At 44.0% G+C, this 15,033-nt stretch overlaps 1 protein-coding gene across 10 annotated transcripts in view; it reads right to left on the bottom strand.

Annotated features, from left to right (window-relative positions):
* LOC117752378 (rho GTPase-activating protein 23-like) overlaps positions 1–15,033 on the bottom strand; it is a 64,365-nt gene that overhangs the window by 3,847 nt on the left and 45,485 nt on the right. For 5 of the 10 annotated variants that reach the window (XM_034569615.1, XM_034569612.1, XM_034569606.1 and 2 more), the window contains exons 3-22: positions 14,023–14,053; positions 12,231–12,326; positions 11,890–11,968; positions 11,739–11,799; positions 9,879–11,322; positions 8,013–8,177; positions 6,788–6,896; positions 5,802–5,841; positions 4,766–4,903; positions 3,774–4,082; positions 3,636–3,697; positions 3,397–3,503; positions 2,270–2,382; positions 1,909–2,061; positions 1,659–1,737; positions 834–907; positions 632–721; positions 433–558; positions 296–340; positions 75–168 (exon numbers count right to left, since the gene is read on the bottom strand). In XM_034569615.1, coding sequence (XP_034425506.1) covers positions 75–168; positions 296–340; positions 433–558; positions 632–721; positions 834–907; positions 1,659–1,737; positions 1,909–2,061; positions 2,270–2,382; positions 3,397–3,503; positions 3,636–3,697; positions 3,774–4,082; positions 4,766–4,903; positions 5,802–5,841; positions 6,788–6,896; positions 8,013–8,177; positions 9,879–11,322; positions 11,739–11,799; positions 11,890–11,968; positions 12,231–12,326; positions 14,023–14,053 — 3,415 coding nt within the window. The remainder of the gene's footprint in view (positions 1–74; positions 169–295; positions 341–432; positions 559–631; positions 722–833; positions 908–1,658; positions 1,738–1,908; positions 2,062–2,269; positions 2,383–3,396; positions 3,504–3,635; positions 3,698–3,773; positions 4,083–4,765; positions 4,904–5,801; positions 5,842–6,787; positions 6,897–8,012; positions 8,178–9,878; positions 11,323–11,738; positions 11,800–11,889; positions 11,969–12,230; positions 12,327–14,022; positions 14,054–15,033) is intronic. The other 5 variants (XM_034569613.1, XM_034569607.1, XM_034569609.1 and 2 more) reach the window with 4 other exon arrangements.

The following is a 15,033-nucleotide window of genomic DNA, read 5'->3' as shown; positions in this document are numbered from 1 at the left end:
AGTGAACATGTATCTCTATGAGAATGTTACAGATCAGATGAAGAACTCAATATTAGATTATGACTCATCCTCACCAGATGCCTCTCCTGGCATGCCCGGCCTGCCGATGTTGGACAGCAGATGGTCAATGTTGGGCACAGGCTGCATGTCCCGCTTATCCTCTGGGGCCTATGAACGCACACATGAACACACACACACACACACACACACACACGCAGAAATACTGAGATTCAAAGTACTGATGAGAGATGAGAATACGTGACTATTAACAATTATAGAAACCACAACAACATACCTTCTCTTCCTTATCAAACTCTCCATCAGTGAAGAACCAGTCACACTGTTGAAGCAACATCACACAGTATCACGACACACTGTTACCACCCAAAACAAACTGTTCATATCTGGCAGTAAAAAGATGCTGCTTCTTACGTGCAGGATTAGTGTCTCCACTATTTTGTAGCGATCAGGCATGTGAGTGACCATGTCGGTCATGTTGTCCTCTGACGTCCTCACCAGAGTGGGACCAAACACCAGAGCTAAGTTTCTTGGCTCCATCTGAAAGTTAAGTTAAAGTCATGTCATGTCTGGCTGAACTCTGAACACGAAAACCTAACTGGCCCAAACTAACCTTATTCTTGTCAGAGTTATCTGCCACCTTCTTAAGGTGACCCACCAGGAACTTGAGGGTGTGGTGATAGTGATCAGGGAGGTCATGGATCTGAAAAAAGAATGAAGGAAAGAAACAAATGAGTGTAACAACAAATATTTCTAAATAAAACAAAGGGAATCAATGAAAAAACATTCATCGCTCTCTATTCTCCGACACATACCAGTTTTTTCATGGTCTTCAGCCGGTCCTCTGTGTTTTCTATTCGGTTGGCATCAATGAAATCAATGTATTTGTCTGTCGGCAGAGAACATGTCTGTGACTTCTTCTGAAATTTCACCATTTCAGCATTAAAGTGTTTGAGTCCACAAACACTTCGGAAGTCTCAGGGGTACACAGGGTCGCAGCCATTTTTTTTTTAAACAGAAAAAACATAAAATGCCTCGATACTGCTCCTGTGGTGTCCTCCAAATGTCTGTAAGCCCCGGCCTTCAAATTCGACTCGAAACTAGGTCATCTACATCGCGTTATTAGCCTAAATGTCCTGTGTGATCCTCCTCGGAGTCGCGTTCACGTTAACACGCACACACTGCACACAAGCTCTCGCAGGGTACGCTCTGGGTGTGCATTAGCATCCCTACTTTAGTAGCGGGACACCACAGGAGCAGTATGGAGGCATGTTGTTTTTTTTACGTTTGAAAAAATGGTCACCAGTTACTTTAATTGTATTGGATTTGGCTGCAACGCTGTTTACCCCTGAGACTCCAGAAGTGTTTTGTGGATTCAACCACTTCACCCACCCCTCCATCAGCATAGTGGTGAGTAAATAATGAATGCATTTTTCCTTTTTGGGTGAACTATCCCTTTGAGTATATTTTCCACATGCAAACAACACAGTGTCTAAGAAGCTGATTTTGGAAGAAAAATACATTTTATCTGTACCCAGTTTGAGGAAATAATCCATTGGCTGCCTTATTCTTATATTAAACAATATACCCATTCATTAAGATGATGCTACACTTCACAGTAAACAAATGACCGGCCTCACCGTCAGTAAACACAGGCTCGGGCAGTTTTCTGAAGAACGACTTAAGCAGGCTGCTGATCACATTCAGGTCCTGCCATCTCTGTGGAGACAGACAGAGGGATTACAACATCTGCTGTAGAAAAATATAAATACACATAATCTGAAAAAAAAAGGATTCCTGGTGTTTAAATCTAACTACAGCCTTTGTTCATGAGACAGTAAATCTTTTTAAACTGGGTAATTAGGTCGAACATGTTTCTGTCCTCCGCACCTCCTCAGCCGTGTTGATGTCCATGCCCTTGTTGAGATGCTCCTGCAGGTTGGACACCATGGCGTTGTTCCCGGGCACCCGGTAGATGCCAGTGTACTCCAGACCCGTCGCCTCCACCATGCCACAGCACATCTCCACTGTCAGGGGGACAAACTGCAGACAGAGGCCAGAGGTGGGGTTAATGAGGAGCAGGAGAGACGGACGCAGAAAGAAGTATGTATGCATCACACAGCGGATGAAATGAAGAGGAAGCTTTGAACAATTATTATATATTTTTTAGTTGAATCTTTCTTTCTACAAACAACTGGAGTCATCATGTGTTTCGTTGTCGGTGTAGTTTTTAAACATTGAGTGTTTTTACTTTATGGTTGACAGCGGGCTGACAGTCCTCCAGTCGCACACCGAAAGCCTTTGGACTGCTTGTCTTCTTAGCTTTCTTCATGATGTTGATGCCCCACAATGCCTTGCAGTCATCTGAGTGTAAACACACACAGACACACACGCACAGATTTTGAAAAACTTCTGTAAGAGTCTATATAAACGTGTGGGCTAGTGTGACTCATTCACACAGAGCAGCTACTCCAACACAGAGTTGGTGATATTAAAGGATTCACATTTGACCCTGTTTGCTTGGTTGGTGGAAAATAAACGGAATAGAAACAGAAAATGCATGAACAGAATACGACAAAACTAAGAACACCCATATGCTGTATATAAAAAACTGTGAAAGAGCCTAAAGTGAAACACAGCTGCAGCAGTGGTTAGGAGGAGCAGGAACAGTCATATGACCAATACCTACTATCAATAGAAGGAGCAGTGAACGTCCTAATAATAATGTCCACAGATTTGTGTCAGACTGGTTTCATCCACGAACAGGACAAGCTAATGTGTCATCAAAAATAAAAGTTTACTGACTTTTGTTGCAGTTGGTTTCTTAATATGGTAATTTTATTATAGTTTAACGAACATTTTTGTTCCTCAGATTTACTGAACTTCTACTGGACTTTGGTTAAAATTAAATACAACTCAGACAGGATTTGTAATAAACATTTCAGTGTACCTAATTAGGGCTGTTCTCAGTTTTGTTGAGCTTTCACTTTTCCTAAGGCCGACACCACTGTGTACATCCTTTCCTTATCTTTATTTTGACTAATTAATTATACGTACATAAATAACACAAATGCAAATGCTGAAAAATACTTTGCCGAAAATAGAAATTGTTCAGGTCACAGGCTTTAAAATAAGACGCTTTATTTTTAACCTCAAGCGACCCAAAATACAGTCCTTAGTTTTAATCTTGAGTCATTGTATACTTTATACTGAAAATCAGATCATTAGTTCTCATTGTTACATGTTCCTGTTCACACAAATGCCCGGGGCATGAAAAGCCACACTGATCTATGAGTGGTACGTTTGCTGCTTTTAACCAGCGGGTAGCAGTTTTATGGTACGATGGCGAACACTGAGCAGAGCCATGTCTGTACCCACCTGCTCTGGAGGTGCGGTTCACTAAGGTGTTGTCAGTCTTAGCCAGGAGGAAGGGAGGCATCATACGGTGGACTCTGGGAGAGGAATCTGGCTTGTTACCTGTCAGACTGCAGCAAGAGAGAGAAACAAAGACGGATTTTTTAAAAGTGTCTCTGTGATGAACTCAGTTTTATGTGAAAAAAAGAGGGCTTTCCTTGCTATTAGAACATTTTCAATTATTGTTGATCCCCCATGCTGACCTGTGTTTTCTGTAATCATTCAGCTTCTTGTTGATGAGAGCTTGTCTTGAGAACCCGATCTCCTAGGATAAATGAGAAGTAGGAGTTAGATTGTGTTCGTGCAAACTGTAGAAGACTAACTCGGTTTAAAGATCTAACCTCGTTGTCGGTCTTGCTGTTCTCCCTGATCACCCGGATCCAGGCCAGCATGTCGTCCCTGTCCTCGGCCTGCAGCAGGTACTCGCAGAAGTCCTGCGTGGTGAGCCGCAGGGTGTGCTTACGCTTGGTTTCGCTGTAGGCGATGTCGATCAGGCAGCCGCGGATGCTGACGGGGGGGTGCTCGTCCTGGTTGGGCCCCGCCCCCGCCCCGTGAAGGACCGCCTCTCGCTTGTCCTTGTAGAGGAAGAGCAAATTGGAACGGAGCACGGAGAAGACGCGTTTCCATGGCCGCATGCCGCCGCCAACTTTCTACAATGAGAGGAGACAGGAACAATGTGTGTGAATTTCAGGATCGAATATCTGTATGAGGCAGCTCCTTCTTAACTCTTCTCTACAACCCTCAAGCCAAACAGCAGCTGTCCAATCATAGCAATAGTAGCAAATGTAACTTGACATGGAAAATCTGTCACAGTTTGGATTCGTCAACATGGCTAAACTGTGCTCTGTTACTCGTGGCATCTAAGGCACTTCTGTCCGTCCTGGGAGAGGGATCCCTCACATGTGGCTCTCTCTGAGGTCTCTACCTTCTTTTTACCCTGTTAAAAGGTTTTTTTTGTAGTTGAAGGTTAAGGGCAGAGGATGTCACACCTTGTTAAAGCCCTATGAGACAAATTGTGATTTGTGAATATGGGCTACACAAATAAAATGTGATGGCGATAGTGAACATTTTAGCCAGCAAGACGTACAGTCCCTGGTTAAAAATGTTTGGATTTATCTTCCTCTGTCTGATGTGAAGGATCCATTGTTTCATAAAGAAAACTAACGTGCATTTCAATTGTTTAAACTGTTGCCATTTTGTAAAGCTTGACATTCAACTGCAACCTTGGCTCATTGAAGGTCCAAACAGCTTGTTGCAGCTGTGTGTGTGTGTGTGTGTGTGTGTGTGTGTGTGTGTGTGTGTGTGTGTGTGTGTGTGTGTGTGTGTGTTGTACCTTGCCCTTCTCCGTGAGGATCTGTTTGTAGTGTAGCCAGCCCTCCTTGCGCACGTCACTGAAAGTGATGGTTCCCAGTTCAGAGGTGGAGTGGCGTTTGGACCGGGCCTCCTCCTGAGCTCGCAGGCTCTCCAGAGACTGAAACACAGAGTAGGGACATTAAGGGATTCACATTTGAAAATGAACGGAATAGAAACAGAAAATACATGAATCAGACAAAACTGAGAACACCCATATGCTGTATATAACATGTTAATCATATTTAATTCCTGAGAGATTTTGTTTCTTTGCTGTATGTGAAGCAACTGTTTAGCGTCACGTCAAATGCTTGTGTCTGTGATGTTTGCATGTAAATGAATGGGCTTGTAGCACAGTCCCCTCTGGGACAATTAACTTATCTTACCTTATTTTACAATGATATAAAAGTTTAAGTGGAGGGTATTTTAGTTTATTAAAAAACCAGCAGGTCCGATAGACTGCACAGAAAATACAGGCCCCACAGTACAACCTCAATGCAACAAAAGTCAGTTAACAGGTATTCACTGCAACAAAAGTGATCACAACTATGTGGACATTTCCTGAACAGTGTTATAACAGTTTCCTCCCTTCTGTCCTGGGTGGTGTCTGATGGAATGAGGCTCCTCCTCATGAGGAACTGACTGAACAAGACCGAAAACCAGACTGTGAAAGAGTCTAAAGTGAAACACAGCTGCAGCAGTGGTTAGGAGGAGCAGGAAGAGTCACAATAACTGCCAACAATAGAAGGAGCAGTGAACGTCCTAATAATAATGTCCACAGGACCATCCATGGACAGGACGAGCTAATGTGTCATCAAAAATAAAAGTTTACTGACTTTTGTTGCAGTTGGTTCTTTAATATAGAAATGTTATTATAGTTTAACGAGTCAAATATTTTTGTTCCTCAGATTTACTGACCTTCTACTGGACAGGATTTGTAATAAACATTTCAGTGACACTAATTAGGGCTGTTCTCATTTTGATGTATGCTGTATTATGTGCTCATTACAACAACTCACCCCATCAGTGAAAAAGCTCTTGACCCTTTTTGGTAGTTTGCTGTGGAGCAGAAAGCAAATAAATTACAACAACAATGTGAGTGTGGACAGTGTGACGACCTCCTACACCCTTCCCTGAACGCTAGGGGCCTGATCTACTAAGGTACGTGTGCATTATAACAGATTGCACGTTTGGTCGGTGGGCGTTTTGCGGGTGATCTACTAAAAATAATTTCGGAAATGATTACAGGTGCAAACATGGTAGAGGCAGTAGTGTTTTGCGTGCGTTACTGGTTTCGTCCATGGAGCAAGCGCATAGCGAAATTTAATGCCATGGAATTGGAGGTGTTAGTGGAAGAGGCAAACAAACCTGTTTAGTCAAAGAAACGCGATATGGGAGAGAATATCTGCGAGAAAGTAAATGCTGTGGGTAAAACAAAAAGAACAACCGAGGAAATAAAGGGAAGATGGCAGGACATAAGAAGGGGAACAAAAGAAAAAATAGCTCATAGTAAAACCTTGGCAAATAAAACAGGTTTGGGGGGGGGGGGGGCGGTGGAAGAGATGCCTCGGACCCATATTGAGCAGCAGGTGCAGTTCACTTTCTGAAACAACCAATTCTCTCCGTCTTCTTCCTCCCGTCTCCTCCTCACCACAATAACAGCAGCTATCTGTGCGCAGTGCTGTGTGAATTAGCACCTACCTTTCAAACGTACTAAATATAGACGCATTCACAATCACCGCAATTATCACAGGCTTTGTAAATCACAGTGCGTGTGCTAAATTTAAGTATTTGCATCTACTCGTCCCAGTATTTTGCGCACTCGGGTAGAAACTCCCGATAATGCAAATTCATTAATGCAATCCTCGGTGCTCCCGTTAGTAGATCAGCTTGCAATGTTATTTTGCGGGTGAAATCAAGTTTAGTAGATCAGGCCCTAAGACTATATACTATAGACTTATTCATAATGCAGCTTGTCTGAGTGTTGTCTGAGCTCCTGACTTACGAGAAGACTCGACCTTCTTCCCTGAAGGTGTTGAGCCCCTCGTCACAGGACTTGGATCGCTCGGTGGTGATGGCCAGTAGGTAAGAGGAGCGGCGACCTTTAATGCTGCCTGAAGAGACAAAAGACACGTCAGAGAAGAGAGGAGAGGAGGATGACAAAGAGGGTTCAAAAATGCAATCTATGGTGGTGACATGAGCAACAACAAGAAGATGAGTGTTAAATGGATATAACAAGAGAGGGGGGTGGATTAAAGGGTTAAACGTGTGTAGTGAACATTAAAAAGAATACCTGCCTACCTATCTAAGTTCTGGATGCATTTAAGCTTTACAAAATAATGTCAGTTTAAAGTCTTAAATGAAAATGAAGATAAGATGGGGAAATTTCTCCCAGTGTGGCAAGACAACACTGTTAACTGAAGTGTTCAAACAATGCCATCAAATTATTTTGATGGTGATGTATACAGCTTATAGCTATCAGACGTAAGATAAAGAATTAGATGTTCTGGTTCATTTGAAATCGTTTCATTATTAAACAGAGGTCGATTTGTTACCAACTGCAGCAACAAAACGATCTGAATTAGTTCCTGCTCTGATTTGCGTCACTGGCTTCATCTGTATAGCAAAGGCACCTAAGGCTCATGGGTAATGTAGTATTTAAAGCCATCTGAAATACCAAACTATCTTTCTATCGATCTAATTCTTTAAAGGTTCAGTGTGTAAGATTTAGGTGAAAGGGACCTGCTGGCAGAAATTGAATATAAAATAATCCTAGTGATGTTTTCACTAGTGTGTAATCAACTAAATTGTTCGAATTGTTGTTTTCTTTACCCTAGAATCAGCCCTTTATATTTAAATACTTAATATTTACATCGGTAGCAGGTCCTCTCTATGGAGGCCGCAATGTTTTTTATACTCAAAACGCCTCGTGAAGGCTGCCACAGGTTCTTTCTCATGTTTGGAAGGGGAGGGTGAGGTGAGGGGTATTAAGCTGCAACATGCAACTTTACCAATAGATGTCACTAAACTGAACCTTTAAGTGTAAATGTCACTGTACCTCTTTAACTTGAGTCTACGGGAAAGGCCAGACAAATATACAAGTGTGCCACAATCAGTCATTACATAACTGTTTGTCATGTTGGCTCAAAAACACAATCGGAAGCTAACTCTATATTGGTCTAGCCCTTTCTAAAGCCTTTGAGTATTCACAGAGGGTGAGTGAGACTCACTGCAGTCCTGACAATGAGGTCGGACAAAGGAGGAGATGGAGGACAGGGTGGGGGAGACAGAGGTGGAAGTGAGGATGGCCACAGTGGAGGCCTTGGAACCGGACACCACAGAGCAGGCTGGTACATAGCAGGCCCGTAGGTCAGTACTAGGACTGGTGGGTTCATCTGCAAAGTCATCATGACAGGTGAGCAACAAGGAGGGAGACACGAGGGGTTAGACAGTGGCAAGACACAACAGTTTCCTCAAGTGGGAACATCTCCCTGAGGCAGAGCTACTGTGGAGGCAGATACACCAACCTACCTACCAACCAACTTACCAACCAACCTACCAACCAACCTACCATCCATCCATCCATCCATCCATCCATCCATCCATCCATCCATCAACCCATCCAGCCATCCATCCTTTTGTCAGCTATCTGTTTGACCAAAGCCATTGATAAAACCTTTGAAATGTTTCCCTATTGACTGCTAAAGTGTAATGCTGTGTTGCGTTCACATCATGATTGCGAGCATCCGAGAGTCTGTTTCTTGTGATACCCACTCACAGGTATTAGATTTCTGACAACTTCCATATCATCCCCTGGGTGAAACAATGGCTGAAAACTCACTTACAGTCAGTAGCCTCCGGGTCATGTGCCTGGCATCATAGGCTGATTCTGGGGATATGAACAGACACCTCTCTGGTGTTGGTGGAAAACCCAGAGTTGGTGTGGGAGGTGAGAACGAAGAACGTTTGTTTGGCCTCACAGCCATGCACAGAACTGGTTCTGGAACCAAACTTCTGGAGAGGATGATGAATTAATCAGTACACACTGGCTGAGCACTGCAGTTTGCCTTGTGTTGCCTGTTGTTTGTGCCAAAAAATATGGGAACACGCACGCCCAGAAAACATTTTTTAATGGATGATGGATTGAAAAAATGTTTTTAAAAAAGCACAAGCCTCTTCTTCCTCAGACTGAGTCAGAGGAAGAACTCTGTGCTTGACACAACACTACTGCAAACAAAACCCTTTTACAGGAGCCTCTAGGTCTGTGGTCTATCTCCTTTTTACCGACATAAATGTACTGTGTCTATGTATCAAACAGCAATCTGGGTGGGAGTCAAGGGGGTAGCTCCTGGGAACCAGTTCTTTTGGGAGACAGAGCTCAAGTTGGCAACAATACAAGGAAACTCTAGGGGTTGAATGGGAGGATCTGAATCCAAGTGATTTGTTACTAGACGTCTGTGCGAGCTGGAACAACACCATGTAAGGCCAGAAATGATCGATGGAGGAGGAGAGTGTCTCGTTTCTGTTCAGTGAACTGTCTCACTAATGTCAGTAACATGGCTAAAAGGTTTGCTAATATTCACTTTATTACCGATGGGTGAGTGGCTACAGTTTACAGCAGCACAACCTCTCTGTAGACTGAAATAATCACATTTTAAAAAGTGCCATTCATACCCAAATAATAAAAGCTAACCTTCATTTGAACTAGCCTGAATATTTTCTGTCTGTAGCAATTATGGTCTAACAATTCTCCTCCTATACTCAAATTTCTCACCAGGCTTCGACCTAATGTTAGCCTGCAAAATTGCCATTAATTAGCCTGTTGACTGAGCCTATGAGATTCTTTCTGCCTCCAGAGCAGCTCTGGTTCTGAGAAAAGCTTTCAGAACTAAGACAGTGTACAAATGATGGACAGGACAAGGTTTGAAGACAAATAAACCAGCATGCATCAACTCAGTCAGAAACACATACATGACACTAGATGAACAGAGAGTCAGTCATTATGTTGACATAGAGAACAAACAAACGTCCCAAAATGTGTTAATTTGTAACAGACATTCCACACCACTTGTAGCATAAGAGGAAAGTTCACTAACCTATGAAGGGAATTGAGGACAGAGAGTCATATGCGTGCCGTGCCAGGCTTCCATTGGTCCTACGGCTAGGGGCAGGTCCCCCGGACTCAGGAGAGGGGGTCCCTGGTGAAGGTGTTGATCCAGGGGGCTCTGGTGACTCCACACGTGTTGTGTAGTGGGGATGTCGAAGAGGCGGAACAGGGGTCCGCCGGCCTAAAGGAGGCTTCTTCTGCCGAAGGACCACCTCTTGATTCAGGGAGATGGGAGAGATGACCTCCCTGTCCACCCCAAGCCTGGCTCTCTCCTCCTCTGATGCAGACAGGGCAGGTGTGGACTTGGGCCTGGGTACCATCTGCCCCTTGCTGTCTGCAGGGATGCTCCTGCTGCTTGGGCTCAAGTTGAGGTGGGGGCCACTGTAGCTGGGCTCTTTAACGGAGTGGGCCTGCTGGAGGGGATGGCCAGTTTTGTGGGAGAAAGAAGGACTGTAACTTCTGTAGCCCACAGGCTCTTCCTCTTTTACTCGCCTTGTTTGGGGTTCGGCTACCTGCTGACCTGACTGCCTACCACTAGGAGGCACTGCTGAGGGGGTTGTAGTGGGGGCTGCCACTGTAGTTTGGTGCTGATGCCCTTCTGAATTTTGAAGGTCTATCTGCTCGCTGAGTTTTGTCATCTGGGGGCTTTGTGAAGTGTGTTCATTGTGTGGTAAGACCAGTGCAGTGGCCTGTGCCAGCGTTTCAACAGAACGCCCATAGTTATGCTCGTATTCAGCGTAGGCTGCCAAAAGGCCCTCTGAGCACGACCTGCTTCCTGGTCCTGATACATCCCCCCAGCTACCTAGCCAAAAGGAATCATGGGAAGCAGCAGCTGCCTGGTGGTGTTGCAGGAGGGTTTCTCTTCTGCGTTGCTCTGCAGATATTTTGGGGACAGAGGAAGGTCCAGGGCCAAGTGCCAACCCCAGCCCCAGCTCCACTAAACGATCCTGAGAAATACTGCGGTGGCGGGGGGACATGCGCTCTGCGGCCTCGGCCTGGCTGTAGTACCACTCAGACAGAGCCTGGTGGCAGAGGGCGTCAGTGCGGGCACGGGCTGGTAGGCTGCTCTTCCTTGGCGTAGGCAGTGTTGCGGAGGCAATGGCAGCATTGTGGTTAGCAAAGTGAAAGTCCAGCGCACTCATGGTTGAAGAGCAGCCACGGTGCCGCCCCGACGGGGCAAAGTGGCCACTTGAATCCTCAGGCCCCCCGGGCCAGCCGGAGGTGGGCGTAGAGGCAGCCTGGGGTTGGTTATCCAGTGGCGAGGTGGTAGGGCCAGATCGGCACTGCCAGTTGTCCAGGAGAGTGTGGCTGGACTCGGGGACCGTGGAGCCGGGTTTAGTGGATGGGTAAGAGGGAGGCGGTGGTTCAGGGAGGTTCTGGGCTTCACCTGAATACGGCTCATTGCCTCTCAGGTAGGCATCCTGGGAGTACGCCTGGGGACAGGAGGGGTTCGGGCACGATGTAAAACATGACAGACCGGATCAAACAACAAATGTGGCAGGAACAGCTAGAGGGCAGAGTGAGGCAGATACAGCGTGCACCATGCAGCAAGATTTCTTTGGTTTTTACAATATAAACTTAATCTCATCTTACTGTACAACCAATATTGGAACTTTATTACCTTTAACAAAGTTATTACTGTATTTTGGAGTGCATCTTTTATAATATAATATTTCTTATCTTCTATCACCTATATTGTCTTCCACTTCCTTCTATTTTCATGTTAATGTATTTCTTTACCTTAGTTAAGGTTTAGATATATTTAAATAAAACGCCTGGCTGACTGCTGCACGTTGTAAAAAGGAGAAATGAAGGAAAGAAGAGAAAACAGAAGAAAGATCATACTCACACTTACCAACTGCAACACATCCTCATCTTTTGGCATAATACAGAGCTCCAGAATGTTTTCACTGCCAAAAAAACACATCAATAGACGTCAGCATAGAAACAAGAGGTCAGATGTGACCTCACAGTGGGATTTAGAAACACCAGTGTCCCACCTGTTCTGGATGAGTGCGATCACCTGAGAGTAGGTTTTCCCAAGAATGCTTTCCCCATTTACCTTCACCAGCCTGTCCCCTGGAGTACACACACAATACAGCCAGATGTTATGTATGAAAGGACACTTTAGCAGCCTATTCCTTTAGCTCGCATGATGCTGTGTATTTTCCTTGAGTGCCTTTTCAGGAAGATATTACCTGTTAATACAAATGTAGATTCAATTATGTTTTTATACGCACACAAATACTTCTTTCAAAACGTTTCTTTAAAACCCAATTGTGTGTGTGTGTGTGTGTGTGTGTGTGTGTGTGTGTGTGTGTGTGTGTGTGTGTCATTCTACCTGTACACAGTCCAGCTTGTTGGGCAGGGCCATTTTCCTTGACACTCTTCACAAAGATGGTGTCCATTGGCTCCAAACGAGACCACCGGCGGCCTGCTTACACACGGCACACACACATTCAGAATCCAAATTCAGAGAAACTTTCCTCGACTGAGAATATCAGAACAAAATGTACTCCTACTTACACATTCTCAGCATTTGTGCTTTAGAAGCCGAACACAATAGATACAATAGATCCTAATCTTTCCCAAAGGAATGTACAGTTCCCCCATTCGTCCAGTATTACTCAACTTTGCATAGTGTAAAGTCAGTGTTTCTAATACTAAATATTAATCTTAGAGTAAATAATGAATTATTGAATTGAATCATCTTGTTGAACTAACCGTAATCTAAATGTTTGAGTTATCCAGCAGCTGAACACACTTGTGCTGTTCTTTCTACACTGGAAATCAAACACTGTGTTTCAGAAATTTGGTTCCAACGCTGGAACAGAAGTTCACACTAATTTGTTACACTATCAAGTTGCTTTACTTTCACCTGCATGAGAGTAAAGTCTGGAGTCTGTGCTGCTCTTCATCATGTGAAGCCTCCGTCTGTTTCTCTTCTTCTAATGTTGTGGCTCATTATTTAACTGCAGGATGACGCTCTGAACAACAGTCTGTCTGCATGTGTTACTTCTCACCACTGATAGAAACATACAGGACTGCTTGCTGCAGTACAGTGTTGTCCTGATAATACACCAGAGGCTGTAGCAACACACTTTGTGCAGACACTGTCATCGGCACCTGCAGGTAAGTGTTTACATTACAATCGCTGTGTCTTTTCCTCACTTGAGAGCACTGACAGAAGAGCAGGACTGGCGTCACCTCACTGCTTTACTACAGGTTTGCATTGGTTAAGTATTTAAAGTAAAATGGTAAATAATCTGTATTTATATCGTACTTTTCTAGTCTTGATGACCACTCAAAGCACAGGTTATTGCCATTCACCCATTCACACACACACATTCATACAGTGCATCTATATGCAGCACTTATTCTATGAGGGGCAATTCAGGGTTCAGTATCTTGCCCAAGGACACTTCGGCATACAGATGGGGGAAGACTAGGATCAAACCCGTGACCTTCTGGTGGGAGGACGACTGCTCTACCCCCTCAGCTACAGAAGGCTGTGTAGTGATGACATTTACTGTGTTTGTGTAATTACTTTCACTGCCAGAGGGGGAGAATAAAAGTTCTTTGCTGTAGTTTTATTGTGTATTCCAATGAAATTTACAGTTTTTCATTTACAATTTACACATTTCAGTTTCTGGAGACATGGCCCCCAGAGAGCCAGGGCTTAGGCAGCTGCTGGTAGAGTGGGTCATCCACAAAGCAAAAGGCCGGTGGTCCGAATCCCCTGCTCCACTAGTCCGCATGCCGAAGTGTCCTTGGGCAAGATACTGCACCAAAAATAGTCTTTGACAGGTGTGCTGGCAATGTGTGATAGAAGAAGTGCAGCATTAAGTAGCGCTGTATGAATGTGTGTGTGAACGAGTGAATGTAATTTCTACTGTAAAGAGCTTTAACTGGTCCATGAGACTAGAAAATCAATTTATAAATACAGGACAGTTAAGTGCTGAGCTTTGTGCCCTTTAAGGTTCTTTACTGGACTTAAACTGCTGAAATCTCAATTAAAAACTACAAAACGGGGGCTATCTGAAACTCGATACTGGCGGTGTAAATATCATGCACAACATAATCAAATCCTGAATGTGTAGCTAATTAAGTCAATAGAAACATGAGGCAGTCACCTGATCCAGAGGCATTTCCATTCTCTTCATCCTGTTGGAGAAACACAGTGAAGATGTTTAAGACAAGGACCACAGGGGGGCGCTGCTAAGCTCACGCATTACACTCAACCCAGATCTGACACTGCGGTCGAGCTGAGTATCTGTGTGTCTCATTGACTGTCTCACTGACAAAACAACCATCTCAGAACTTGTCTGACTGAGTGTCCTGTTGTCTCAAAAACTTTATCAGCTTTTTCCTCTGTCCAGGTCACTGACAGAGTACTACACTACTACAGAACTGCAGTTCTACAGCCTTACAGAGTACATTACTACAGTCCAACAGCACCACAGAACTAGAGTCCTACAATAATTCACTACTACAGTCCTACCTCACTACAGTACTACAGTACTTCCCCCACTACAGTTCTACAGTACTGCAGTACTACATCAGTCACAAGTGTGTGGAGCAGACAACTAACAGGCTAAATGTACCTACTCTTACACTGTCAACCCCATATGGTGTGTATACACTTTGGTTCTTCAGATTAACTTTTTGACATGGAATCATGTTTTCCATATGTGTTATAGACCTTTATATAACATATACCCAGACCACAGACAGACTGATTACATATAAAATGAATTAACCTGAGCTGCATGTCTTTGCACTGTGGGAGGAAGCTGGAGAAAACCAGCACAGAGGGAGGCAACAGTGTTAACCACTTTTCCACCATTCCATCCTACAAGAAACACGACTGTCTTTAAAGCCTTGTTTGGGTAAAACTAGTCTATCAGCCTCCAGATGTTGTGTGGAACTGGTCAGTAACATGCTGTCATGCAAGGGTTAAGAGACCAGTTATAATAATTATAAGAACTCATTTTGAAACAAACATGACCCAGTGTGATATCAGTTTATTGTACATAAGTTTGATGGTAAATTTCCAATCCAATCTTAACTTTCTTTTCACTCTTTTCATAGTTAGCAAACTGACAGACTAAAAGGGAAGTTGCTTCATCTTCCATTTCCAGACT

Source organism: Hippoglossus hippoglossus, chromosome 19 (assembly GCF_009819705.1).
Source record: "Hippoglossus hippoglossus isolate fHipHip1 chromosome 19, fHipHip1.pri, whole genome shotgun sequence".
NCBI lineage: Eukaryota > Metazoa > Chordata > Actinopteri > Pleuronectiformes > Pleuronectidae > Hippoglossus > Hippoglossus hippoglossus.
Note: the sequence above shows the minus strand (reverse complement) of the source record. Positions and strands in the feature narration are given on the sequence as shown.